At 42.6% G+C, this 27,973-nt stretch overlaps 3 protein-coding genes and 1 pseudogene across 7 annotated transcripts; 1 reads left to right on the forward strand and 3 right to left on the reverse strand.

Moving 5' to 3' along the window:
- Positions 1-154: 154 nt before the first annotated feature.
- On the reverse strand, positions 155-1,596 carry LOC115111478 (small nuclear ribonucleoprotein Sm D3). 2 transcript variants are annotated; one of them, XM_029637560.2, is made up of 4 exons: positions 1,450-1,596; positions 1,039-1,164; positions 585-777; positions 155-318 (listed from the first exon to the last, which is right to left on the reverse strand). In XM_029637560.2, exons 2-4 carry the CDS (start codon positions 1,162-1,164, stop codon positions 254-256), a joined length of 384 nt encoding a protein of 127 aa, XP_029493420.1. In that variant the 5' UTR covers positions 1,450-1,596; the 3' UTR covers positions 155-253. The 2 variants fall into 2 exon arrangements, with proteins under 2 accessions (XP_029493420.1, XP_029493419.1); XM_029637559.2 differs by having other exon boundaries at positions 1,039-1,168.
- Positions 1,108-5,889, forward strand: LOC115111477 (protein GUCD1-like). 3 transcript variants are annotated; one of them, XM_065011507.1, is made up of 7 exons: positions 1,954-2,330; positions 2,518-2,628; positions 2,859-2,943; positions 3,047-3,212; positions 3,367-3,458; positions 3,584-3,825; positions 4,140-5,889. In XM_065011507.1, the coding sequence occupies exons 1-7, from the start codon at positions 2,324-2,326 to the stop codon at positions 4,229-4,231; spliced, it is 795 nt and encodes a 264-aa protein (XP_064867579.1). In that variant the 5' UTR covers positions 1,954-2,323; the 3' UTR covers positions 4,232-5,889. The 3 variants fall into 3 exon arrangements, with proteins under 3 accessions (XP_029493417.1, XP_064867579.1, XP_029493418.1); XM_029637557.2 differs by lacking the exons at positions 1,954-2,330; positions 2,518-2,628 and adding an exon at positions 1,108-1,189; XM_029637558.2 differs by lacking the exon at positions 2,518-2,628 and having other exon boundaries at positions 1,961-2,330.
- LOC135565104 (beta-ureidopropionase-like) lies at positions 4,313-23,320 on the reverse strand (annotated as a pseudogene).
- On the reverse strand, positions 21,772-27,973 carry LOC115111009 (uncharacterized protein C22orf15-like). 2 transcript variants are annotated; one of them, XM_029636895.2, is made up of 5 exons: positions 25,918-27,973; positions 25,564-25,650; positions 24,626-24,748; positions 24,323-24,397; positions 21,772-24,155 (listed from the first exon to the last, which is right to left on the reverse strand). In XM_029636895.2, the coding sequence occupies exons 1-5, from the start codon at positions 25,940-25,942 to the stop codon at positions 24,022-24,024; spliced, it is 444 nt and encodes a 147-aa protein (XP_029492755.2). In that variant the 5' UTR covers positions 25,943-27,973; the 3' UTR covers positions 21,772-24,021. The 2 variants fall into 2 exon arrangements, with proteins under 2 accessions (XP_029492755.2, XP_029492754.2); XM_029636894.2 differs by having other exon boundaries at positions 25,564-27,973.

Consider the following 27,973-nt stretch of genomic DNA (forward strand, 5'->3'; position numbering starts at 1 on the left):
TTTCCCGAGCCATATCTCGCACCGGCTCCGCTGTGTTTTAATCTAAACAGGAAACCTGATCGACCCCAGTGCAGCTGTAAGCAAGCTTAGGGTCGGAATCTATAATGGCTACTCTAAAGTTATTTGCTACCTGATAACAATGAACATATCAATATTAAGAAAATCATTTTAATATGGAAATGGTATTTTGCATCATTTATCAACAAAATAACAAACAAGCGGTGTTATAGAATGTAGAAAATAATTTTTACAATTATCGCCTTTTCGGGAATATATTTCCTCTTCCCATCCCTCCACGTCCTCGACCCCTAGCAGCCACTGGGAGAGGAGACAAGGCAAATTGTTCAATCAACATACATTATTACAATAATCTGCTTCCATAATTTATGTAGCAAATCCAACAGGATACTAGCCTGGGCCTAGATCTCTTTGTGCTCCTGCTAACGCCAACTCAATTGCTATCATAGTCAAGCCAAACATGTTTGGCATCACAATGACTGACAATGAGTTGGCATGATGGCGCACGCAGGCCAGTTGGAATCAAAGAAGATCTGATTAGGCCCAGAATGTAATAAAATCTATACCTTGTGCTTTGAGAATGGCAGCTTTGCCTCTCCCAGCTCCAGCTCCCTGGTTCTTGTTCTTCATACTCTTTAGCATTGGTGCATTCTTCAGCATGTCTGGCAGAATAAGGAATCGAATCTTGCTGCCTCGGATGTACACTTGCTCCAGCTGGGCTACACGGCCGTCTCTGTGAGTCACTGTGATGTTGGCCATCTGGAGGGGACAGAATGTTGAATGATAAATACATCAAATTAGATTAGGAAGGGAGGGGTTGGGAGTAGGTTGTAGAGGACTACTTTATGAGGGATTCAGGGAAAATATATGCTTATTTATAAATCATAATATTCAAATATAGACTAGTAAGAACTTAGAACTTAAGATAACTTGATGCAACATGTTCAGAATGATACTTTCTATACAATTGTAATTCGTGTTAGGCATGAAATCCACTTTAACGTTTGAGACGCTTATTACCTGGCAGTTCATGTTGTCCTCAGCTTCAATGAGTTTCCCCCGGTACACCTCCCCGGTGTTGGTCTCGCAGGTAACGATGTGGCCCTCAGCTTCATGAAGGACTTTGATTGGCACTCCAATGGACATCTTTCTGAGCACCACCACAAATACAGTAATGATTTTAGTCAAATATAAAACAGCTTCTGGTTGATGTTATTTGTCACTAAAATCAGTAGTTAAACGTTAGTAGCTAAAACAGGATGAATGGAATTGGCTAGCTGGATGTTAGCTAGCTATGCTTGGTAGCTAACGTTGGCTAACGATAAATATCTAACGTTAGCGCCGAATGATACGTACTGTAGCTAGCTAATTTCCGTGTGCACTGCTATAATGCTAATAGCTAGATAGATGATGATAACCGTAATATCTTACCGTTTAAATCCTCGCAAACAAGTTCGTGGAAAATTATTAAGCTAGATAGCTAATATTTGTATTTAGGTCTAGCTATGGGTGAATAGCAAAGATGTCCTGCTTGTTTGAAAGCTAGCCTCTCCAGCCCCGTGTATTTCCTGTTTGACTCATTCATAGCCATGGCAAAGATGTTTTATAACTAATAGCTCATTGTTCCATCTGTGGCGATGCAGGGTGAAAACTAGAGCGAGAACTGTATGTGCTGCCACCTACTGATGTCCTGCCAATGGTGCAGTTTAGTTCTACTACTAAAGCTTTTTTCTTTTACAGACAACGCTCAATCCAATTTATTACGTTTTTTTATATTCCATCTATAGTTTGAACAACAATTAAGCGACTCGAATAATGTGGGATACACTCTGTGATAGATGTTGTTCTTGTTTGCGACCAGGGTTATTTTGGTGGCAGTGTAGTTTCTGGATCCACTTTTAAGTGTGTGTGCGCGCGCTATTAACAACATTCGGGTGTGCGGGCGCTACCAGCCACCGGAAGTGAGTTTGACTCGCAATCCTCGTTCGTATCAATTATTTGAAGAAACCCAGCTAGCTATCTGAACAGAACTAGTTTAGCGATCAGTACAAGAAAACACTAAACAATTCACACGAATCCACTTTAAATGATCTAACAGTTAGTGGGCGAATTGACTATTAAGTCGACCAACTAGATGTAAATAATGATATGTTCTAGGGTTCACTGATTTGGTTGCTAGCGCCAGGCAGTGCTAGCCAACACCCTCATGAGGCAATCCAACTCCGGAGGATTAACTAGCTACCGACCGTAAGCAAGTCTAACTAGTTTGTGATTTGCATCTAGCAGCAAAGAACAAACCAACAGAATGTCAGGTACGTGTGCTCTAGTTATCTAGAGTGTTTTCGAAATGTCACGTTTGGTAGTAGAACCCACCTAACTTAGCTAGCTAACCACCAATTCCTTTTTTTATTTAACCTTTATTTAACGAGGCAAGGCAATTAAGAACTAATTATTATTTACAATGACGGCCTACCCCGGCCGAACCCTCAACTAACCCAGACGACGCTGAGCCAATTGTGCGCCACCCTAAGGGACTCCCGATCACGCCCTGTTGTGTTACAGCCCGGGATCGAACCAGGGCATCCCATCCATCTCATGACATTGTCAAATGTAAATAACACTTGCTGTGTTTATCAGTGGTGCTAAAGGAATGTCCAATCCATTAGAAAAACATTAGTTAGCTAGCTACAGTAGTTATTTACTTTTGTAAACATGATTTTAATTAATTTGGAGAAGCTTGCCACAACAGAAAGAAACTGACATATTATAGGCCTGGTGAGCCCAGTAGCTAAGATTGTGTAATTATTTCCATCAGCCTCATCACATCTTGTTTTTGACAGATGATGCTGTCCTGCTGAATGTACCCGTCATTCGGCAGCTGTACCACTGGGACTGTGGATTAGCCTGCTCCAGAATGGTTTTGAAGTATGAGGACATTTCATCATATACTGCATACAGACATGGGTCTGCATTTTGACTACAGTGCATTGTGTTGGTGAAGACTTCATCATATACAATAATTTGGCAGGTACCTCCACCCTGTGAGTGATGAGGAGTTTCAGGGTGCTTGCTGGGAGTTGAAGCTGACGCAGAGTGTTTGGACAATTGACTTGGCCTACCTCATGTGCCAGCTGAGGGTCCGGCACCGCTTCTGCACTCAGACACTGGGTGTTGACAAGGGCTTCAGGAATCAGGTAATGAGTCAACACTTTGTAGGCCATCACAAGTACAATAGTTATAATGTAAGGTTAAGTACATTTAATTATCATGTAGTACACCATAACAAATGTCCTTAACTAATACGTACCTGAGAGACTTACTATGTTTGTTTCTTTCATCTGTTTCCAGTCCTTCTACAAAAAGCATTTTGACACTGAGGAAGACAGAGTCAACGAACTCTTCCTAAAGGCTGAAAGCAAGGCTGTGGTGGTGAATAAGTGGTTAGTTAACTTTGTGAAAAACTTGCACGGATAAAGGAAAAAGACAAATTGTTCCAAATCTACAGACCTAGACAGAAAATAACTAAGAGATGCTAACTTTCTGCCTTTTTGAATGTCACCTGTAGCTCTGTGACAATTCAGGAAATCCAGGAACATATTTACCAGGGCCATGTGGCCATAGTGCTGGTCAACGCTGTGGTTCTGGTGTGTGAACTCTGCTCTTCGCCTGTCAAGTACTGCTGTTTCCTGCCTGTGGGCCAGAAGTGCTTCTGCAGGAAGCCAGAATACCAGGGTCACTTTGTGGTGGTGTGCGGCTTCAACCGGAGCACTGGCTGCATCTTCTACAACAACCCTGCCTACTCAGACCGTTAGTCCTCCCTCTACACATTTCCAACAGTTGACAGGGCCACCGACTTACTAGACCCATATATTCATTAAGTATAAGTGTGGAATAAATCACATAGTGTTTTTTGGCATTCCAAGTTCTAAATCTAAGTGCTTCATAATAAATTGCACAATAACATAACACCTGTACCTGACTCTGTGCCCTACATGGGGCTTTGCATGAACATGTAACCAGAGGGTGAAAAGTTAACCATGTTCTTGTCAGTAAGCACAGAGAGTAAGAGTAAGAGTGAAAATATCACATTGACAGAAAGCCTTTGTGTGTTTTGCTTACAGGCGTGTGTTGCACCAGCATTAGTAACTTTGAAGAGGCTCGAATGAGCTACGGGACAGATGAGGATATTCTGTTCATCTTCAAGGAGAGCTGATGGCTTAGGGACAATGAAGATGCAGATGGTATCCACATCGCTATGGTGCCCCATCCTCACTATGATGACACATCAGTGGGTCTACAGGTCCCTGAACTGGGACTGCTGGTTCCAGCTCTTGCCCAGTGTTGTAGATGGTCCCGGGCTGTCCTCTCCAGTGCTAACTGACTGCTCACAGAACACACATCACTCCAACGTCACCACACCTGCCTCACTTCACATAGCCCATGTCGTCAGTGTGTAAAGGAATAATCACTGAAGACATAAATAAAGTGTGGTTTTAAGTTGGTTGGGGGACAAGCAGATAGATGAAATAGAATAAAGGAATTTTTCCTGTGTCCCATTTTTTAGTTTTACTTCAGTTAGTTGATTCTACCAATTGACGTGTGAAGGGTGAGCAGTGCAAGACTTGAAATCCAATTTCTAATGCTGGGTGGAAAAAATAACATGACACTCAAGTTGATTCTAGACTTGTAGAGGAGGACAAAACAATGCACATACAAGGGCTTATGGCAACATGATGCTCTCTGTGGTTTTACCTGATGTCATGCAAGTCTGATGGGCCATGTATTGCTGCTTTCCTCCCCTTAGACTAGCCTTGTCTTATTTTATTAATAGTTATTTTCATACTGTTTGTTGAACTTCATGTATTATTTAGTATTTTCTAATAACATGGAATAGAGGGAGAAATTGTTTTTGAAAGACTCAGGTAATTAATGTCAATAGAGTCTGATGTGTTAGCAAACCCATGTTACAAATGTATTTTCTTTAATGCAATACACCTTGACCCATTTCCTGTTTATGGAACCAAATCTGCCTGGCAGGCCTAGGTGTCAGTCATCAGGACATCATGTTCAACCTCAGCCTGCTGCTTTGTACAGACTTTGCTTTTGTTGTGTGAACCGATGATTACAGTCCATGTCAGTGTCATTCACATCAAGGAGATTATTATAGAGAATCAGCTATAGTTTCAACTGAAGGCAGTGGAGGCTGGTGGGAGGAGCTATAGGAGGATGGGCCCATTGTAATGGCTGGCATGGAATTAATGGAACTGTATCAAACATGGAAACCACATGTTCGAATCCGTCCCATTAATTCCATTCCAGCCATTACAATCAGCCTGATCCTCCTATAGCTCATCCCACCAGCCTCCACTATCTGACATTTTTCAGTGTTGCACTACATGCCTCGATCTCCATGCTCTTTGAGTTTGGAAAAGGGAGAATGGAGAAACAGTGGAAAGTGTGAAGTACTCGGTAGATGGATGCCTTGCAGGTTTTGCTTCAGTATATGACTCAACACTACCTTCTGAGTTTTAAAGGAATTATTAGATCATAAGATATTTTCTGTTGAAAATAGCAATCAAGTGGAGACAACACACAGAATGACTTCATTATTCTCTTTCAACATTTATTTTTATATTTTGGTATCATGGATGATGTTATTGCACTTTGGTTTTTGTACCAGCCATAATTATGTATTATTTAATTTTCATTTTACCATGATAACATATTTTCCCAATCTAGATGGAATGACAATGATTTATTCCTGCTTGTGTATTTTTGTTATGAACAAATGGAATGTGTTAAAATGGCTTTATTTTTATGAAATATACAATTCCATTTATGTACTGTACTCATTAAAATAATTTGAACACATTCTTTGGTTTAGCTGGCTTGTTTGGTCTGTTAATAATCTTGATAGCACTAATCATATCTTCCTCAACATTGACCTCATGTCCTCTTATTGAGATAGCCTACTGTCTACAGTGCAGCACGTCTCTTTGTTTAGGTGTACCTTCAGGTCATGTCGATCTTCTACTTCTTGATAATGTTTGGCTTGAAGTCATGCTTGGTTGCCCTGGTGAGCTCCTCTGAATAGTCCCCATACCTCCCAGTCATCTGCAGATATAGTAGTGCAAACTACTTATGCAAATGTAATATACCAGGGTTTTGTTATCGCGTAACTGAACATGATACAGGTTAGACCAGACAGTGATGTCTGTTAGTGTTTCACAGGTAGACAACATGCAACTTTATGCACAGATCATGAGGTCTATGGATATGAATGTGCTGTGAGGCTAACGTTCAGCAACATGACACTTGTTAACATGGCAGTAGGCCCCGGGCCTGTTCTGGATGCAGAATGTAAATGGCAGACAGACACACTGCACTTGGGTGTGGCTCATATATCAAACATGGGTCTATGCCATTGAGGCTCACTGTCAATGACGCTGGTATAGACCTGACCCATTTCTGGATATCCCTTTTGTATGCTTTACTTATTCAGAAGTATCTCTATTCATGCAGACATCCATGTCACATTCTTGACAGAAAGATACAGTGTTGATTGAGTACTTAGTTGAAAAACAGATATGCAGTAATATGCATGATACTACACTGTCCTAAAAAAACTGAAAGATGTATACCTTTTTTTCCCATTCCCAGAGGTGAACTCGTTCTTAAAGTGCTCCTACATAAAACAAGAGAGATATCCTCTTCAGAAATCTGCATTATGATGGTTCATACATAATATAGTAATATTGTCTGGCAGTGGCATACTGTATGAGGCTACACACAAAAGAGAGGATACCAGTATATCATGGATAATTGGACTATGGAGGCAGTAGAGGGCAGAATGGAATAGATTTCAATGCCCCTAGGACTTGGCTCAGTAATAAGAGGTTGTAAAAGAGATCATGTGGAACAACATAAACCAGTCTTTGGTGGTATTTACTGTCCCAACAAGGTTGATTCCACAGGTGAAGCAGTGGTTTGCTATAGCTGCATTCCTAGCCTCAATTGACCACATGGGCTCACTGAGTTGAAGAGGATTTCTGCTTATATATCTGAGCCTAGAGGAAAGTCATTGTCCTCAGGCCTGGAGGGAAGCCAAAGTCCTTCCGCTACCCAAGAGTGGTAAAACAGACTTTACTGGTTCTAACAACAGACCTATCAGCTTGCTGCCAGCTATTAGCAAACTGTTTGAAAAAATTGTGTTTGACCAAATACAATGCTATTTATCTGTAAACAAATTAACAACAGACTTTCAGCATGCTTATAGAGAAGGGCACTCACCATGTACTGCACTGACACAAATGACTGATGATTGGTTGAAATAAATCAATAGGAAGAAGATTGTGTGAGCTGTACTGTTAGATTTCAGTGCAGCCTTTGACATTATTGACCATAAGTTGTTGTTGAGAAAACGTATGTGTTATGGGTTTTCAACCTTTGCCATAATATTATGATGGATTCAGAGCTATCTATCTTATAGATCTCAGAGGGTTTTCTTTAATGCAAGCTTCTCTAATGTCAAACATGTAAAGTGTGGTGTACCGCAGAGCAGCTCTCTAGGCCCTCTACTCTTTTCTATTTTTACCAATGGCATTTAACAAAGCATGTATGTCCATGTAAGCTAATGATTCAACTATATACACATCAGCAACCACAGCTAATGAAGTCACTGAAACCCTTAACAATGAGTTGTAGTCTGTTTTGGAATTGGTGGCCAGTAATAAACTGGTCCTGAACCTCTCTACTACTAAGAACATTGTATTTGGTACAAATCATTCCTTAAGTTCTAGATATCAGCTGAATCTGGTAATGAATAGTGTGGCTGTTGAACAAGTTGAGGAGACAAAATTACTTGGTGTTACCTTAGATTGTAAACAGTCATGGTCAAAACATATAGATTCAATGGTTGTAAAGATGGCGAGAGGTCTGTCCATAATAAAGAGATGCTCACACTCCACAGAACAAGTCCTGCAGGTTCTAGATTGATCTTATCTTGATTATTGTCCAGTATTACAGTATGGTCAAGTGCTGCAAAGTGTTACGTTCTGACCTTAGTTCTTTTATTATGTCTTTGTTTTAGTATGGTCAGGGCGTGAGTTGGGTGGGTTGTCTATATTCCTTTTTCTATGTTTTGGGATTTCTGTGTTTGGCCTGGTATGGTTCTCAATCAGAGGCAGCTGTTTATCGTTGTCCCTGATTGAGAACCATATTTAGGTAGCCTGGTTTCACTTTTGAGTTGTGGGTGATTATTTTCCGTGTTAGTGTTTGTTACCACACTGGACCATTTCGTTTGTGTCACTTTGTTATTTTGTATTTTTGTAGTGTTCAGTTTGTCTATTTAAATTGAAAACTTAGCACGCTGCAAATTGGTCCGACCTCTCTTACTCCTCATCAGAAGAAGACAACGAATGTTACACAAAGAAAGACCTAGTTAAGCTGCAACTGGCCCAGAACAGAGCGGAACATCTTGTTCTTCATTGTAATCAGAGGGCTAATATTATGCCAGTCTCTTTTGGCTGAGAGTTGAGGAAAGACTAACTGCTTTTATAAAAAACAATGTGTTGGAAATTCCAAATTGTTTGCATAGTCAACTTACACACAGCACCGACACACACTTACACCACCAGACAAGCCACCAGGGGTCTTTCACAGTCACAACAAATTCAAGGAAACGTACAGTATTATACAGAGCCATGAGTGCATGGAACTCCCTTCCATCTAATATAGCACAAGTGAACCTGGTTTAAAAAAAAACAAATAACGCAACACCTCACGGCTCAATGCCTCTCCCAATGTGACCTACTTGTTGTGTGTATGTACTGACATGCACGTGTAACTGATAGATGCACAAATTACACTACATGTTAATGTTTTTAAATGTATGTCAATTGTAAAGTCTTTTGTCTGTATTGTATTTTTCAGTATGTTTCAGACCACAGTAAGACTAACTGTCGCCATCGGCTAATGGGGATCCTAATAAATAAAAAATCTAATCAAATCTCAATCCATTCATACTGTACATGAACCAGTTGAGAGGGTGATGGTGCCCATAGTAGATGTTCATAGCAATCTTTCCAAACTCTGTGGCCAGTGTCGCCCTCCATGTAATTTGTGGACTGAGTTAGGGAGGGGGAAAAAGTCCAAGCAAAAGTCTGTGCATATCTGCATCCAGTATAGTATATTTGCCATAAAAAATGTAAGAGGTCATTTTAACAGGGTTACATGCAAGGAAATATAGAAGAAAAATACAAAAGAAGAAGGTTCAAATAAATTCTCAGAAGCTCTACAAATCTAATGTATTCCTAAGGAAATGGTTGATACTGTAGGTGTCAGTGTAGGACAATGAACATGAGCAATGCACATGTCATGCATGCCTTGTCATCTGCATGAACATACAGAATCCTTGACCTGAAATAATAGGTTTAGTGGATGACATGACATGATTATTAACTTCTTGAGAAATGAAACAACAGCCCGTTGTGTTCAGCAAGTAATGAGTATGTCTTCCTACTGTAGACACACCATTGTGGGATGGCAGCTGGAAGAGTATAGTGTGTGTGTGTGTGTGTGTGTGTGTGTGTGTGTGTGTGTGTGTGTGTGTGTGTGTGTGTGTGTGTGTGTGTGTGTGTGTGTGTGTGTGACAGACACAAGCAACTTTAGAGTATAAAGTACAAAGATGGCTGGAACAGTCCTCCTGACAGCCCTAATTACAAAGGTCTGTTCCTCACTCTGAGTATGGACATGCATCTAATGAGACAAGCACACAGGCAGATAAAAGAGATGGGGTCGTAAGCAGGGAACCTTTGTTGTGTTCAGGCCGTACATTGCAGGGCTGCAGCAAGTGTAGAACATATATAGCAGGGTGGGTTTCTTAAAAGGCCTTTTCCATGTATTCAAAGTGCACCCGCTCCAATTAACACTAATTTATTTTTGTCAGGGGTGAGCTACAGGCTCTAAATTCATCTTCCTGTTGGCTTACAGATCGGAATGCCAGAGACATGAGGAATTATTGTTTGATGAACAAATGGGACACTATTCAATTAACATGTACCCAATTATCTGCTCGGGACTTGATGTACACATACACTACGGTTCAAATGTTTGCGGTCACTTAAAAATGTCCTTGTTTCTGAAAGAAAAGCACATTTTTTGTCCATTAAAATAACATCAAATTGATTAGAAATACAGTGTAGACATTGTTAATGTTGTAAATTACTATTGTAGCTGGAAATGGCAGATTATTTATGGAATATCTACACAGGCGTACAGATGCCCATTATCAGCAACCATCACTCCTGTGTTCCAGTGGCACGTTGTGTTAGCTAATCCAAGTTTATCATTTTAAAAGGGTAATTGATCATTAGAAAACCCTTTTGCAATTATGTTAGCACAGCTGAAAACTGTCCTTCTTTAGACGAGTTGAGTATCTGGAGCATCAGCATTTGTGGGTTTGAAATTTCTTCTGAAACTCATCAGTCTATTCTTGTTCTGAGAAATGAAGGCTATTCCATGCGAGAAATTGCCAAGAAACTGAAGATCTCGTACAACGCTGTGTACCACTCCCTTCACAGAACCAGAATAGAAAGAGGAGTGGGAGGCCCCGGTGCACAACTGAGCATGAAACTAGACACATTAGAGTGTCTAGTTTGAGAAACAGACGCCTCACAAGTCATCAACTGGCAGCTTCATTAAATAGTGCCCACATAACACCAGTCTCAACGTCAACAGTGGAGACCTCTACTGCTGTGTTCCAAAGTACGTTGTGTACCTTTTCTCGCTACAAAATGGGCGATATCACTATGCTGTTGTATACCTTTGCCAGCTGAAGACAAAACAAGAGTAGAGTTTAAGACATGAGTCATCATACAAAGACAAAAGGCTGGAATTGCCCATCTCCATCAGCACAAACACATGCACGCACACACATGCAAACACAGAGGCATATGTGTTTGACAGCGCACAGCTACATGCTGGAATGCTCATATCAGACTGGAGCTGTTTTTATGTTCTAGACCCCAAACTGAGCATGAACTCCCACCACAAACATCTATTATTCACTATGCATGAATTAGATGACAGCATGCAAACTACCCCAGAGTACAATCACTCTTTCTTTCTCAACAGCTAGGCCTACATTATGTTGTAGAATGTGCCTTGTCGTTAAACATAATGGAACATTATTTCACATGCTAAATAATACACTAAGGAGCGATACCAATCTCTAATCTATACAATGGCATTATTTGACTACAGTTTCATATCTGTTAACCTTATACTGCAGTGGGCTAAATCAGGGTCACACAGTGTTTCTTGGTAGTCAAATAAATCTACTCTGAAACAAAAGTACTCACCTTACACACATGGTTATGGGCTTACAAAAAGAAGACACCTGGACCATGTCAGATATAGAGTTGAATGTATAACATTTTTAGTTTGCAACTCAATATGACACTTTATATACATCACAGAAGACTGAAATATAACAACACTGTTTGATATAGAAACACAGGATTTGCGCCACAATTGTTTTGTTTTATTAATATGGAAATTATGAAAAATATGAATAACATTCCACCCATGAGGCCACTAGGTCATTTGACTGCAGGGATTTGTAAAACTACAGTTAAATTATGCATACTTACTACTACCCATACTATTAAATGGCTTCTACTATGACTGTTCTCAGAGTATGAGTCACTAGCAGTATTGCATTGGATGTGGTATATTCTTGTGCCGTGGATGACCCTTGACCTCTAACCTCTTGGCAGAAGCGGGTGGTGTATCCACCTTATGCAGACTCTGTCCACATTTCTTTCTCCCAGGTACGGAAGGCAAAGGGAGTACCTGTGATGGGGAACAAAGCAGGATCATCTCTAAAAACTCAGAGCCGTAAAATGGAGATACACACTAGAGAGCACTTAAACATAACTGTTCATATAAGTATATCTCTCAGAGGACAGAAAATAAGCATACGATGCTCCAAAAATGTATCACGTGATCTGTCTTCACACCATGGGAAGCATTTTGATGAAAATCTCTGTGTATGCTTATTACTGTTGCACATAGCTGTGGGGATGGGGGTCACCTCCCTGATGGAGCACTTGGGGGTGTGTTTGGTGTATTTATGCTATACTAGGACACTCTAAATGGGCAAGAGGCCATAGGAATGCACACCTCTTTCATCACATGTTCAACACATCATAATGTTGTTTAGGACCCCAAACAAATAGGATAACAGACTGTGTTTGGTGTGCTGCTGATGTCCCTTTGACCAATTAAGGACTCTGCCGTATACCCAGATCCTATCACCCTGGCTGATCCAGTTAAAGTACAGTAAAGTGAACAAGCACAATTTGTATCCTTATTCTCTGTAACAGATTGCACAAAGAAAATGTATGGAAAGCTCCAATAGGCTACCTCAGTAAAACAGATCTGTAATCTCACTCACTCCAGGCCTCCTGAAAGGAGACAATGTTGACCCCACACATGGCCGCCACATCGACCATCTCACCAATCTTTTTGTGGAGTGCTATTATCCGGGTAGAGGGATGAACACCAGTGAAGGCTGCCGTGGGCAGGGCGGTTCATAATAATGGCTGGAATGGAGTGAATGGAATAGTGTTTGATACCATTCCATTTACTCCATTCTGGCCTTCATTGATGAACACAGAGATCAGTCACCAAGCCCCATGCGTCTTCTCAACACTGCTCATAGTAAGGACTTCAAATTGCAATTGGGTAAATCCATTTCAATTCAATAACTTTTTGACAGCACCCAATTAGATTTGAACAAAACGTTCCATACATATTTTCCAATTGTAGAAGGGCTCAGAAAGTTACTTTTTGGACTGAATGCCAAATCATTCAAGAGAAAAAGGTGGTCAAAGTTGACCCACTATACGATGAAACATCCATGTCATCACTGGAAAAGATAAACGGTTGAGATTAATATAATTAAAAAGTTTACAAACAGGGTTGTCAAAAATGTTATACAAATAAAAAATAGGTCATGTTTTAGCTTAGACCCTATTTTACATAATCTGAGGTTTATGTGTTGTGACCGTCATCAGTTGAGACACAACGTGCGCTTGAATACAGGGTGGGTGTCATGTTTTGGCTGATAAATGTACTAAAATGGGAATATATTGAGACGTCAACTTTCAAATGGTACGACAAAGATGGTTAGAGGTCCACACACCAGAGGATGTTGACTTGAATGGGAATATCTGTTGTTTTAGATTATACTGTCAATCCTCCATAAGAAACATGGCCATTAAGTTCAATATTCAACGATGGTTGGACCGGTGGTAGTAATTAGAAGTTAACATTTCTATTCAATTTTAATGGTGTACCAGCTAAATTGCAGTGGTCTGAAGGGATATGGTCTGTTCTCTGAATGATATTTCTATGGTTGAAATGACACCCACCCTGTATTCAAGAGCATGTCGTGTCTCAACCGATGGCGGGCACAACACAAAAACCTCAGATGTGAAAAAGGGCCTAAGCTACAACATATGTGAACATGAACTAAATCTGAGTTAACGTGTTTTTAGATCATTTTCATTAAAGGTTTAAAATATACATTTTTATTTAAAAGCATTTTTTAGTGTGACTAAACTGTAAGCTTTAAAATGATATCGAACTCAACCGTTTATATTTTCCAGCGATGAAGACATGCATGTCTCATGGTATGTTTTAGCATTCAGGTTGTTTTAGCATTCAGAAAAATACTTTTCTGACCACTTTTTCCATGGGTAAACATAAAACATTTTGAGTAAATCAAAAGGGATGCTGTGAAAAAGCGATTGAATTTAAATGGATAACTTTACATGCACATATAACGAGAAGAACGAGAGAGTGCCATAGACGCAAACAATATTGCAGCAGGCTTTGGTTGGTAAAGAGATTGAACCTAAGTAGTCATTACTCTCTAATCTGAACCAGGACAGGGGCATCAGTGGGCAGAACGATGCGGTTCTGAATGAGGACGTTTCTCGGGGGCCTGAGCTACTCCGGAGACGCATCAAGCAAGTACCCATGAAGCTCAAAGTCCCTCTCCAATGCAGCCTCCACCTCACATGCTGGGAGATCAAACTTCCTGCAAGAGATTGTCAAATGTGCTTTAAAGGTCAGCTAAACCTAATTATCCAGACAGAAGTGACTCTCATCTGGTTTCACAGACCCTCAGCAACACCTATATGAAATGCTGGTAAACCCTACAAACAAGTGCATCTTTGTGTGATTGTATTAACAGTTGAGTAATTAACAAAATACTACACAATTTTGATTGAACCATGCCTTTATTTTGCCATTGCTGCTAGGTGGCACCAGCCTGCCAGGCAGATAGTGTGTGGATTGCTTAATGTCCATATATACTAAAGACTGAAGATTGCCCCTATGAAAGGTTCAATCATAGACATTAAAACCAGGGTTCAATACTGCCCCCATTTACAGGCGCTATGACAGGGGTTGGTTGAAAGGACACTGTTTTGATCAAGTCCACTTGATTGTAAATAAATGACTCACTCTGCTGAACAGTAGACTCCAAACGAATAATTGAATATCAACATTTGAGACATCAACATTTTCATATATTTTTCACTTTATAACAGCAGTGTCAAAATGTGGCTAAACCTCATGGATGAGAACATATTGTCCACATAGTTATGAAATGCAATCTACTGTATTTTCTATGGTCCCATGGCAACCTGGTATCATAGCATTTCATATTATTCTGTACATGTATCTGAAACATTCCATTTTGTATGATATGTTATGTTAGGTTTCGTATAGTATATATTTAGTCCCAGTATCCTTAGCTTAGCTCATCACTAAGCTAAGGATCCTGGGACTAAACACCTCCCTCTGCAACTGGATCCTGGACTTCCTGACGGGCCGCCCCCAGGTGTTACGGGTAGGTAACAACACATCTGCCACGCTGATCCTCAACACTGAAGCCCCTCAGGGGTGCGTGCTCAGTCCCCTCTTGTAGTCTCTGTTCACCTACGTCTGCATGGCCAGGCACGACTCCAACATGTCATTAACTTTGCAGACGACACAACAGTGGTAGGCCTGATCACTGACAACAACGAGACAACCTATAGGGAGGAAGTAAGAGACCTGGCCGGGTGGTGCCAGAATAACAACCTATCCCTCAACGTAAGACAAAGGAGATGATTGTGGACTACAGGAAAGGAGGACCAAGCACGCCCCCATTCTCATCAACGGGGCTGCAGTGGAGCAGGTTGAGATCTTCCAGTTCCTTGGTGTCCACATCACCAACAAAATAACATGGTCCAAGCACACAAAGACAGTCATGAAGAGGGCCCGACAAAGCCTATTCCCCCTCAGGAAATGAAAAAGATTTGGCATGGGTCCTCAGATTCTCAAAAGGTTCTACAGCTGCAACATCGAGAGCATCCTGACTGGTTGCATCACTGCCTGGTACAGCAACTGCTCAGCCTCCGACCGCAAGGCACTACAGAGGGCAGTGCGTTCGGCCCAGTACATCACTGGGGCTAAGCTGCCTGCTATCCATGACCTCTATACCAGGCGGTGTCAGAGGAAGGCCCTAAAAATTGTCAAAGACGCCAGCCATAGACTGTTCTCTCTGCTACCGCATGGCAAGCGGTACTGGAGCACCAAGACTAAGACCAAAAGGCTTCTTAATTGCTTTTACCCCCAAGCCATAAGCTTCCCGAACATCTAATCAAATGGCTAACTGGACTATTCATTGGAATTGTTGTATGTTGCGTTTAGATTTTTTGTTACGGTTCTTCTGTCGAAGGAGAATCGGACCAAAATGCAGCGTGGTATTTTTGATACATGTTTAATGACAACGAAAAAACAAACAATACAAAAACAACAAACGTAACGAGAAAACCTATACAGCCTATCTTTTTTTTTTATTTTTTTATAAAAATAGTTTATTATCTTCAATACCATTCATTCTTTACAACTCATAATTTACATACATACACAAATAATGGTATTTTAAATAAACTAATTAAACTAAAACATAAACCACAAACAAAACCTCAGGGGAGCATCTTCCCTCCCCGTTACCCTACAAAATACCTCTCCCTATCTCCCCGTCCCTAATCTATCCTCTTACAAATCTAAATGACACCCAGCCCTAAACCCCCCCTTCCACCTCTCCCGAGCAGCATGCTGCCCCCACTTCCTCTCCTCCCTCTTCATCCTCCCCCTCAAATCTCCTTCCACCCTCCTCACTATCCCTTCCACCCCCCAATCTTTCCCTGTCTTCACCATGTTCTGCCTTGCTTCCCACAGCCCCCGTTTAAAGAGACTCATGAGAAGCCAGAGCAGAAACCTGTCCCTATCTGTCCCTCTCGCTCTCCCTACACCCCTCTCTAACCTGGCCCACGTCAATACAAAATCCCCCTTTACCAAACCTAACAACACCCGTGCCCTAGCCCATACTACTCCGGCAAAGGCACAGTCCCAAAAGACATGGCGCACAGTCTCCTCCCTGCCACAAGAGGATCTTAGACAGGTGGGGGATTGCACCAAATTATACCGGTACAAGATGGAACGTACCGGCAAACACTTATGAAGGCTCAACCAATTCAGGTCCTTGAGCCTGTTATCCAGACCCCGCGCCTGCACTCCCTCCCAGACCACTTCCAAGATGCCCACTACAGGCGCCGGACTCCCTGCCTTTCTGACCTCCTCGTACAGGTGCCTGTGATCTAAACCTACTCGGGCAACTTCAACCTCAGGGTGCGCAAGCAGCCACTTGGCCGCATGACCAAAGTGCCACGGCAGCTGTTCCTTATGCTTCTCGCCTGATACGAGAAAAACACCCGCAGGAGGTAACCGGACGGGTGTATCACTGGCTGAGCAAGCTCCGTTAACAAGAAGGAAACAAAAATTGAGTCCAGCTTGAGGGGGAAATGTGGTACCCCCCTACCTCCCTCCCCGATGGGACAGATCATGCGTGCCCTGGCGACCCACTCGCACCTGCCACTCCACATAAACTGAAACACAAGCCTCACTAGAGGCCTCCTCAGACAAGCCGGCAATGGGTAGATGTATGCCAAATACAAAAGAGACGGCAACACATCCACCTTTAGGACCAGGACTTTGCCCATAAAAGACAAATACCTAGCTTTCCACATTGCTAGCTTCCTCTGTACCACTGCGATACGCATGTTCCAGTTTAGCGTCGCTGAGCCGGAGGTCTCAAAATGGACCCGAGAATCCTCAGGGCCCCCTCACAGAGAGATAACCCCCAGGCACATCCGTTCTACCGCGCCATCTTCCGAAAAACTTGACTGAAGACTTTGCATGGTTCAGAACTGCTCCGACGCTCGGGTGAAATCCCCAAAGATGGCAAGGGACCTTGTCAGGCACGAGTCCTTGCACAACAGCAAGGAAGTGTCGTCGGCGTACTGCGTCATCTTAACACGCAGCCCACCACTTCCAGGGATCAGCAAACCTTCCACCCCTGTGTCTGCCCTAATGGCAGCCCCCAGAGGCTCCATGTACAGAACGAAGAGGAGAGCCGAGAGTGGGCACCCTGCCTGACCCCAGACGAGAGGTCAAAAACATCACCCAAGTGACTATTTACACTAACTCGGCACCCCGCTCCGACATATAATGTACGAATCCATCCTATAAACTTCTCCCCAAATCCTAATCGACCTAACACTCTGAATAAAAAGGATCTATTCACGCGATCGAAGGCTTTCGCCTGATCTAGCGCTGCTACCATTAAAGGCAGACCTCTATCTTCAACCCAAGCGATGGAGTCCCTGATTAACTGTAGGTTCCATCTAATAGAGCGGCCCTCTACCCCGCACGTCTGATCCTCATGAACGACGTAGGGAAGGGCTGTGCGCAACCGGTCTGCTAAAACCTTTGCAAGTAGCTTGTAATCTACACACAGCATGGTCAACGGCCGCCAGTTGCCAAGGTCTGTTACTTCCCCCTTCTTATATAAAAGTGACAGCACACCAACAGCCATTTATCCCCCGGGACCCCGTCTCAAGGATGGCCTTCAAGACGTCGAGGACCACTGGTCCAAGTATACCCCAAAACTTGAGATAAAACTCAGCCGGCAGCCCATCTATCCCAGGCACCTTCCCTTTTCCCATCCTCCTAAGAGCGCTCTCAACCTCTTCTAGTGAGATCTGGGCCTCCATCACTTCTCTAATGTCCTCCGGCAACCGCCTGGACAAGTGTTCTAAAAAACACATTTCCCTGCTCTACATCTATTTCCCTTTCCTTAAATAAACCTTGAAATGATCAGTTGTCACCCTGACCATATCCTCTGGTTCTCTAACTATACTACCATTTTCTTCCCTAACACCATGCATTACCTTCCTACTCTGTCTTGCCCTAACCAACTTAAAGAACATAGCAGAACAAGTCTCATTATGTTCTAGAAAGCCACTATGCGCTCGCTCAAGGAAAGCTCGAGCCTTCCGCTCCTGCAACTCCCTGAGCTGCGCCTTTAGGGTTGCGGATCTCTCCCAGTCAAACGACCCGCCGAGGTTGCCTGCCTCGTATTCGAGTTCAATTAACCTCTGGATACGATCCACCTCCTCCTCTCCTCCCTTTTTTTCCTCTTGCAATACCCTATTATAAAAGCCCTAATCCTCACCTTAACTAATTCCCACCACTCTAACACCCCCTCGCACATGGACCGGAGGCCCTCAAGCCTCCAAAAGAAACCATAAAACCCGTCAACAAAAGCCTGCTCCTCCAGCACATCCCGATCTAGCTTCCAGTACCCTCTACCAAAGAGGCAGACTGGCGACCCCACCTGCAGGAGCACCCCGTCGTGATCCGAAAAGAAAACAGGCAACAGCCGCCCAGACAACTTACCCAAAGACCTGGGTACAAAAATATAGTCGAGCCTCCGCTCAACCCCCCTGGAGTTACGCCATGTAGGACCGTCCATTTTCCGAGTAGTGTGCAGACCACCATCTACCAGACCATGGCAAGCCATTAGCCTGGCAATGGCGCCCGCACTGCTATCCCCCTCTTCCTAAATCTGTATTAAAATCCCCCTATCACTAATTTCCTATTTGTGACACACAGGGGCGTCAGACAGTCCACCATCTCCCTTCTGTCTGCCACCACCTGTGGCCCATACACCACCACTAACCTAAATTTACAATCCCTTATCGTGACATCCACCCCTATAACCCTCCCCTGCATTACCACAAAAGAATCCTCCACTTTTACCTCCCTGTGCCCACACAAAATCCCTACCCCCGATGAGTGCACCCCCAACACCCCAAACCGACTCCCCCTTGTCCCACTCCCTCTTAAACCTAATAACATCCCCTCCATCCCTCAGGTGAACCTCCTGTAAAAACAAAAATCAAACCCCACACCCTCCAAATAACTAAAACCGCCCTCCTCTTAACAAAATCCCTTAAACCCCTTACATTTAAACTAACAAAAGTAAAATTAGACTCCATGAAAAATAAATACATGTAATACACTCAAATTCTAAACCCAGACAGAAAAAAACATAAAACAGGAGACTCACCCGATGCTCCCCTGCTCCATATCTACCGGTGAGAACACCATCCGTAATCCCGACATCCCCCTCTTCCTCCATATCACCCTCCCAGGATGCAGGAATAGTGTTTGGCTCCGGGTACCCTGCACCCTGGGTCTACCCCCACAATCCTCCCCTCCCCAGTGTTGCAGCTGGTTTGGAAAAAAATTGGGGAGGCTGAGTCCCCAAACAAAAACTCCCCACCTCCTCTTGTACCCAGTCCTGAGTCTTGTTATGTGTGTCCCCACCCAACAGAAGTTGAGGGCCTGGGGAAACCAGCAGCAACCCAGAGGTTTCTCCCGCCCCATCACTCTCTTGGCCATCCCTTCCCCCTCACTGTCGGCCAATCGCCCCCTCCTCTTCATACTCTTCTTTGGTGATGGCGGCAGTGAAGAGATACCCCCCCGCCAGCTCCTCCACCATACCCCTCATCTCTTCCACCATGGCACTTTCCCCCAGTCCACTTTCTCTTCCACCGTCTCCTTCTCCACCACTCCTCCCTCGCTTTCTTCTCTCTCATGCTCCTCCACTCGGTTGCCTTCTTCCGCCGCTTTTTCTGGTTCTCCTACTCCCGTGCCTTCCGTTTCCTCTCTCTTCCATCCGCCGCTTCTGGCTCCTCCTCCTTCCTTGTGGCCTTCCCCTCTGGACCTGAACTCTGGTCATGAGGCGTGCTTCCTTCCCCTCCTCTTCTTCCCCATCCCCCGCTCCTGCTCCCCCCAGCCGCATATGACCTCTGACGGGCCGGGCACCCCCTCCACAGGTGTGCTGACGAGCCACACCCATGGCACGTCTTAGGCTTGTCACAATCCCTCGCCTCGTGATCCTCAGATGCACAAAATCTGCATTTTCTTGCACTGCATGAGGCGAATATGTGACCATAGGCCATACAGCGTCTGCAAAATGGGGGCTGACGTGCATAATACAACGTCCCCTGTCAGCCCCTAGGGAGAACATAGCAGGAGGATGGAGGTAGCCACCATGTCCCTTTGGGTCCTCTCTGAGGAGGGCCTGGAAGCCTCTCCTCCCATTCCAAAACCCAAGGGAGTCTTTGAGGTGCCTTGCTGAGGAGACGTTATCCATGTATCTCCCCAGAAAAGCCCTCACCTCTTCGTCCTTAACGTAAGGGTTGTAAATGTTTACAGTTACAACCCTAAAGTTATTCTTCGCCAGGCTTGTTATTTCGTAGTGGCACATCGGCCTCTCACCTCCCACTGCTCTTGCCCTTCTCAGGATATCATCGTGTTTTTCCTCTGTATATAGTGCAACGTCGTATGCTCCCTCCAACGAGTTGCCTTGGAAACAAAACACGTCCTTCACCGTCAGCTTTAGAATCCCCATCAATATTATCCTTCCAAAGGATTCCCGTCCTAAAGGCTCAAACTCCTTTTCCTTCCAAGCAAACCGAATCGTGTTGGCCAGCCCAATCCCAGGGACCGACCGTGTTGATGTATTTAGCACCATCTCCGCAAGGAGAATGGCGCTCGTTCTCTTCTCTTCCAAAACAATTGAAAAGAAAAAACCAAGTGACTGAGCCTATCTGGTGAAATACACAGAGACAGGAACAATCACCCACGAAACACTCAAAGAATATGGCTGCCTAAATATGGCTCCCAATCAGAGACAACGATAATCACCTGCCTCTGATTGAGAACCAATTCAGACAGCCATAGACTATGCTAGACAACCCTACTAAGCCACAATCCTAATACCTACTAAAACCCCAATACAAAACACCCCACATAAATAAACCCATGTCACACCCTGGCCTGACCAAAAATATTAAAGAAAACACAAAATACTAAGACCAGGGCGTGACATTTTTGTTCAGTATTGTTCACAGTTCAACTTGTTCCCCTCTACCAAGACAGTGTAGATGCTTGTGTGTTTGGAGGACCCTCTGAGCTATATTGTCTATAGCCTATGACAAACTGCTCTGAGGTGACTCCCCAGCCTGAATGTGGGTCTAACCAATGCTAACAATTATTTATTCCAAAGGAACAGACATTTGGACATTGCTGAAATGTGTTTTAAGTTTCACATTTGTTACTAATTTGTAGTTCACTCAAATGTGGGGTGTGAATATAAGCTTTTGCTTACAATTGTCTTCTACAAAGGGACAGTTATACAGACTCTCCTGTCATTTCTATGGTCCCCTCTTCAAAACATTAATTGTTTTAAGTGCAAAATATATGAGTACAAGAGACACGGTAAAGGTTTATTTTACTTGATTATACATTCAAAATGGGAAAGGGATATGTTTAAAGAATATGTAAAAATACCCTCTAAATGAAAATAAATACATATAAGAATTTGTGTGAGGCAGGGGCAATAGGGAGGGGGTGGGAAAGGGATATATCGACAATGTATGAAATTGAAATATGAACTGTAAAAAAAAGTCATGAGTTGAGTAGAATACAATGACATCTCATTTTCTGTCTACTACAAAGGGACGGTTTCACCTTTAACTTGTATGTATTGTAATTTAGTCCATCTTCTATCACCTTAACTTGCACAGTAGGTATACAGGGGACATACAGACAGTGGAGCAATTGTGCTGTGATGGTTTGGGGCACACGCTATCCTGTAATTTCTTTCACTGTGTTGTTTTCCACATTTTGTACAGGTGTGGCAAGCTTCTTTTCAACAGGAGCCATTTACTTTCCAATTTGTGTTTTCCGGTGATTGTATTTCAAATATTGGGAAAGGCTTGTTTTAGCTACGTTCTGTTCACTGAACAATTTTCTGCACGTTCCCAGCTGTAGGCGATTGTGATTGGGCTACACACAATCAACAGCGAGGCAAAAATATAAAATAAGATATTGATCCTCTGTGGCTAAATTATAGGCCTACTCGTGGAGTAGTCTTCTGAATTATTTCACTTATTTTTGAACAGGCAGCAGTAATTCTATAACTTTGGCAAAAGTGTTTAAATGTATCAGGGGTGCTGGGATACATCCAGCTCCCTTCCCGCGGCTATGATTCTATAAGGAAATAAATGATGAACTGTAATGCTGGAGAGATGAGAGTTGCAGGCTCATGTTCATCAGAGCAGAGAGAGGGACAGAGATCATAAAAAGTTATGTGAGAGATACAGGTGTGCTTCTCTCTCTCACCACAGCAAAGGCCACGCATTGGTCTATAGGCTACATGTTTCGCAAACAATAAACCCTGTGCCGGCCCGACTCAAATCAATTCGTGGAATATCAGACACTTTTTCACATTACGTTTTTAAGGGGCAGGAGAATTACGGAGGAGGCAACTTGAATGAACTCTGATTGCTTTTATTATAATTTTTACATTGCAAACGGACAATTATTTTTTATGGCAATAGAGATACCAGATCTTGACAAATGGGTTTACGGAATGAAACAGTCCAAAACGGAGAGGTGCAGGATCCTGTTCTGGCAGGATCCGTCTCAAATTATGCTCTGCACTCACCCATCCACCCCGACCAACCACTCTCCTTTTGTTTTTGCCTTAAGTAACCTTCTGTCTCATGTAACCGTACCAAACTTTAGATATCATACTAATTTGCATGCCCCGGATTTACTTTTACTATGTTACGTCTAGTCTATGAGACCAGGCTCAGCATACAGACAAGGAGACTTCTGCAGCCTGATAGGGCCGAGTGCAGAATTCAACAACAACTCACTTGGTTTCTTTTCCAAACAAGATTCGTTTCACTTCTTTCAATTCCTCATCTGGAATATGTGTCTCCAGTATCTTCTCCAAAGATTCAAACTCAGACCCCGGCATTGTGAGGCTCCTTCTGTACAAGTTCCACTGTCCAAACCTTGTGCTTCTGTTAGTGAAACCGATAGCCCAGTAAGCCCACCCCGTCGTCTATTGGGCAAAATAAACATAGTCATATTTTTACTTTTGCTGTGGTTATGCAACCTGTCCGATTCTATCACGTTTCTCTGTCATATATCATCATGAAGATGATGAGTCACGCTTTACACTGACTACAGTTAGGAAGTCTATGACAGGTCAGGTACAGTATAGACAAAGCTTGTATTGTATAGAAAACTATGTGGTATAACACTAGGCACCGTATCTACAAATATATATGCTACCTTTACTAGTTGTTCAACAATTGTTCTATTTTATTTTAACTTCATTAATTGTTGTGAATACATGGATAAGTAGATTTATGCATTTAATAAGTGGTCCATATAGCCTAACTCTCACACATAGTCCTATATGAGTACAAAACGTTTCTGGACCTATACCAGCCTCTAGTATGCACAGCAGACATGCAACATTCTTACATTACCCGTTGGGATATGTTGGAATGTTAATTTATCAACCTAAATGTACCTTTGTTAAAAAAAGAATCGGAGTGAATAGTACCACAGCACCAACACATTTACTGTATTAGTATGTGGATCACATCGTTTTATTCATGCATGTCCATCACCATAATTTTCACCTTTCCTCCTCTCCTCTCATCATAGTCAAAGTTTTCCAGAATGGCTCTTCTTGTTTCCAGCGGTGGCCTTGCTCCAGGTCTGGTTAACAGAGCCTTTCCTTGACGGAACAGCCTTTCTGTCCCGCTCCTTACAGGGGTTGGACAGCTTCTTTAGGACCTCTGAGGTAGAACAATTGTACAAAAGTAACACGGGTGCAGACAGTACATACAAACGTACATATTAGCCACCCCTTTTCATAGTCTTAAATCAGACTTGATGTGGGTTTTCTCAAGGCAAGGGCGGTGCACATGTACAGTAACTAGGCAAGAGAGTCATTTGGCATTACCTGCTAACTCAGGATGGCTCTTGTCCAGGTCATTTAAGAGTGGCACATACTTCTGCCCTTCAGTCCCGTCACCTTCTGGGGGTAAAATATGAAGTGAATTAAAGTTAATCCGTTTCATTACTGTAAAATATCTTTAGTAATAATAACATTTATTGCAGCCATGTTAACAACCTATCTATAACATATTAGTAGGCATAGTAATAGTGTTTGGCAAGCAATGTGAGAAACCAAACTTTCATCCCATGGGATTTTTAATATGGACATGTGAAGCCTAGTGCCTTCATCATATTTTGAGAGACTCACTGCAGATGCGTATGAGAACGTAGCTGTGCCTCTTCTTCATCAGACTGCTGGCCTGCTCCATGCTCTCCTCCTTGTCACTCAGGTTCACCAGCTCCCCTGTCCTGTCCATAAGGTCCACACAGTCTGCAGAGTACATCTTCAATGTGACCTTTACACTGGGCTCCCTCGGTATATTGCATATTCACTTATGACATTTACTCAGTCAGGAAACAATCTGTCAGAGTTACCATATAAACTCAGCAAAAAAAAAGAAACGTCCTCTCACTGTCAACTGCGTTTATTTTCAGCAAACTTAACGTGTAAATATTTGTATGAACATAACAAGATTCAACAACTGAGACATAAACTGAACAAATTCCATAGACATGTGACTAACAGAAATGGAATAATGTAATAATAATTGTTCAGAGACACATCTGCAGTCTTCATGCCTCCTTGCAGCATACCTAAGGCACGTTCACACAGATGAGCAGGGACCCTGGACATCTTTCTTTTGGTGTTTTTTAGAGTCAGTAGAAAGGCCTCTTTAATGTCCTAAGTTTTCATAACTGTGACCTGAATTGCCTACCATCTGTAAGCTGTTAGTGTCTTAATGACCGTTCCACAGGTGCATGTTCATTGTTTGTTTATGGTTCATTGAACAAGCATGGGAAACAGTGTTTAAACCCTTTACAATGAAGATCTGTGAAGTTATTTGGAATTTTACAAATTCTGTTTGTAAGACAGGTTCCTGAAAAAGGGCCGTTTATTTTTTTGCTGAGTTTACATTAAACCTCACACTGCAATGTACGGTTTAATGTATATCCAGTACTGTTTGTATCACTCTTTCATACTGTAACCACACTATCAGGTTGAATTAGGAATGTGATATTTGATGAAACACATCAGAAGTTGAACTGTAAATGATGTTTCTCTACGGGAGAAGTACAGGACAGTACCTTGAGGATCCAGATCACACCTCTCCTTCAAACTGTGGATGAAGTTTATCATCCTGCAGTTCAGGTTAAACAATTCTGTTTGGGCCTCTTTCAAAGTAATAAAAGAGAAGTATTTTTGTACACGTCCTCTATCTATAACCCCATACTTCATTAAAGTAATCTGATTTGTCACATCTAAATCCCCACAATGATTTTCTTAAAGTTTTTATTCTCATATGATCCGTTTATATCAACAAAGCTCTCCATTACCGTATGTCGGACATTTCATTATAGGTCAGCTGTTGACCTCCACAGAGATGATGGAATTATACTCAATCAAATCATGATGATGATATAGCGCCATCTTTTACTTACCTCCAAACTGCACTGTGACAAACATTTCTCCTTCTCTCTATACAAAATGCTTCAGACCAGACCTCTATAGCCCCCTCCTGTAATGTCGCTACAAGCAGCTGAAGCACTCGCCTCTTCCATAGAGCCAAAAGAAGTAATGCGTTTGGGCTAAGCACACAGTGCCACAATAGGGGGTGTTAAATCAATGTTGTTGACTACAATCACACTTAGTGACAAAGCTTTGGCACTGAGGGATTGGCCATTGTGAATGGCTTCTGCAGTTGCTTTGAGCAAACCAACAGTTGACAGGGTAAATATTCTGTTTGGAATTTTAACCAGACATGTAAACAGTTTTGAACTGTTGCAGGGACCTCGCATTCCCCCATGATAACCCCTCTGACACCCACTCTTCTCTCTTCTCCTTTCAAAAGATGAGATGACAGGAAGCCTTTTATGTGAAGGGACTGTTTTTGTTTGTATCCATGGAGTCAATATACAGACAGAGTTTTTACTGCTACTTGTTGAACACTGTGGTCTGACAGCTATACATACTGTGGGGGATGACTTATTGTCAGCCGACCACTAACTGGAATTGAAAACAAGACTGTGTATGACCTATAGAGACAATGCTACACTACTATCTAGCGAATTACAATGGCAAGCCAGTTGTTACCACAAGCCTCATCACAACAACTCTAAGAGAGCAATATTCTGTCTTTATGCTTAAAGATGTTAGGGGCAGGAATCAGCTTTTCCTCTTACTTCACAAATACCACACAAGTTGTATTGAATACACTTCACACAATCTCTACTTACCACCATAACACTGACAGGTACAGTAGATCATCTGAGGACCTAAGTCCATTCATGGCAAGGCCTGCTGACTTGTATATGCTACATCAAGCAGGGCTGGTGAGAGTTAAACCATCAACACTGAACTATGAATAAACTAGTATTTCCCCCTCTATGACCATGAAGAGAATTGCATTGCTCAAATCACACTATCAATCAGGTGAGCCAAGAATACCAGACCATCGAACACTTGATAGATTGTACAGTGAATGAGGCACTAGAACCACTTAGTGACAGAATTAGATTAGTCTTGTTCAGTGAGCACCATTACTCATGGCCAAATGTACAGTACACCATGTACAGTATCAGGACCAATGATCATCACTGAGTCATGACAGGAAGGTAACATAACCCCCCAGGTCACTTAGGACAGTCACAGGTATATCATTTTACATTAGATTTGAGTAATTTAGCCGACGGTCTCATCCAGAGCGAATTACAGTAGTGAGTGCATACATGTTCATACGTTTTCTTATATCAACAGTGGAGGTTAGTACAGTAACACTGGAATAAAAATAAATGTGAGTGAGGATGACACTGTAAAACAGGTAAGTGGTGAGTGAGAGATGTATTGGTCAGAATGGCCACAGCTAAAAGGGTGGGTTGTTGAAATCTGATTGAGTTATGTCAGAAATGGGGGGAGAGACAATATGTTGTTGTGCAGAAAACACCAGTCAACTAGGCTGGGAGCATCTTTAAAAAAACATTCAAATGTCATTTCAGGAAGCCCCTGAGAGAATATCAAAAGGAGAATGCCCTGTAACCCTGTAACCTGGAATCATCAGGGAATTTGGATAAAAGCTGGGAAAGCTGGAGAAATCTGAGGATCTCACAGTTTGTGATAGGGGACATAAATCCCCATAGAGGGCCTGTCTGCTCTAGTCTGCTCCCTCCCCAGACTCACCAGCAAGCCTGCCTCCGGAGCTTCACTTCCCTTTGTCCAAAACTCCTCCCTGCTTGGAGCAAAGCCATGGTGAGCCTAGTGGTTAGAGCATTGGACTAGTAACCGGAAGGTTGCAAGTTCAAACCCCCGAGCTGACAAGGTACAAATCTGTCGTTCTGCCCCTGAACAGGCAGTTAACCCACTGTTCCTAGGCCGTCATTGAAAATAAGAATTTGTTCTTAACTGACTTGCCTAGTTAAATAAAGGTAAAAAAAAGAACTTTCTCTGCACTTATTGATCCATTGTTGGGAAAGCTTATTGATCAATAGTTGGGAAAGCTTA

Source organism: Oncorhynchus nerka, linkage group LG27 (assembly GCF_034236695.1).
Source record: "Oncorhynchus nerka isolate Pitt River linkage group LG27, Oner_Uvic_2.0, whole genome shotgun sequence".
Taxonomy (NCBI): domain Eukaryota; kingdom Metazoa; phylum Chordata; class Actinopteri; order Salmoniformes; family Salmonidae; genus Oncorhynchus; species Oncorhynchus nerka.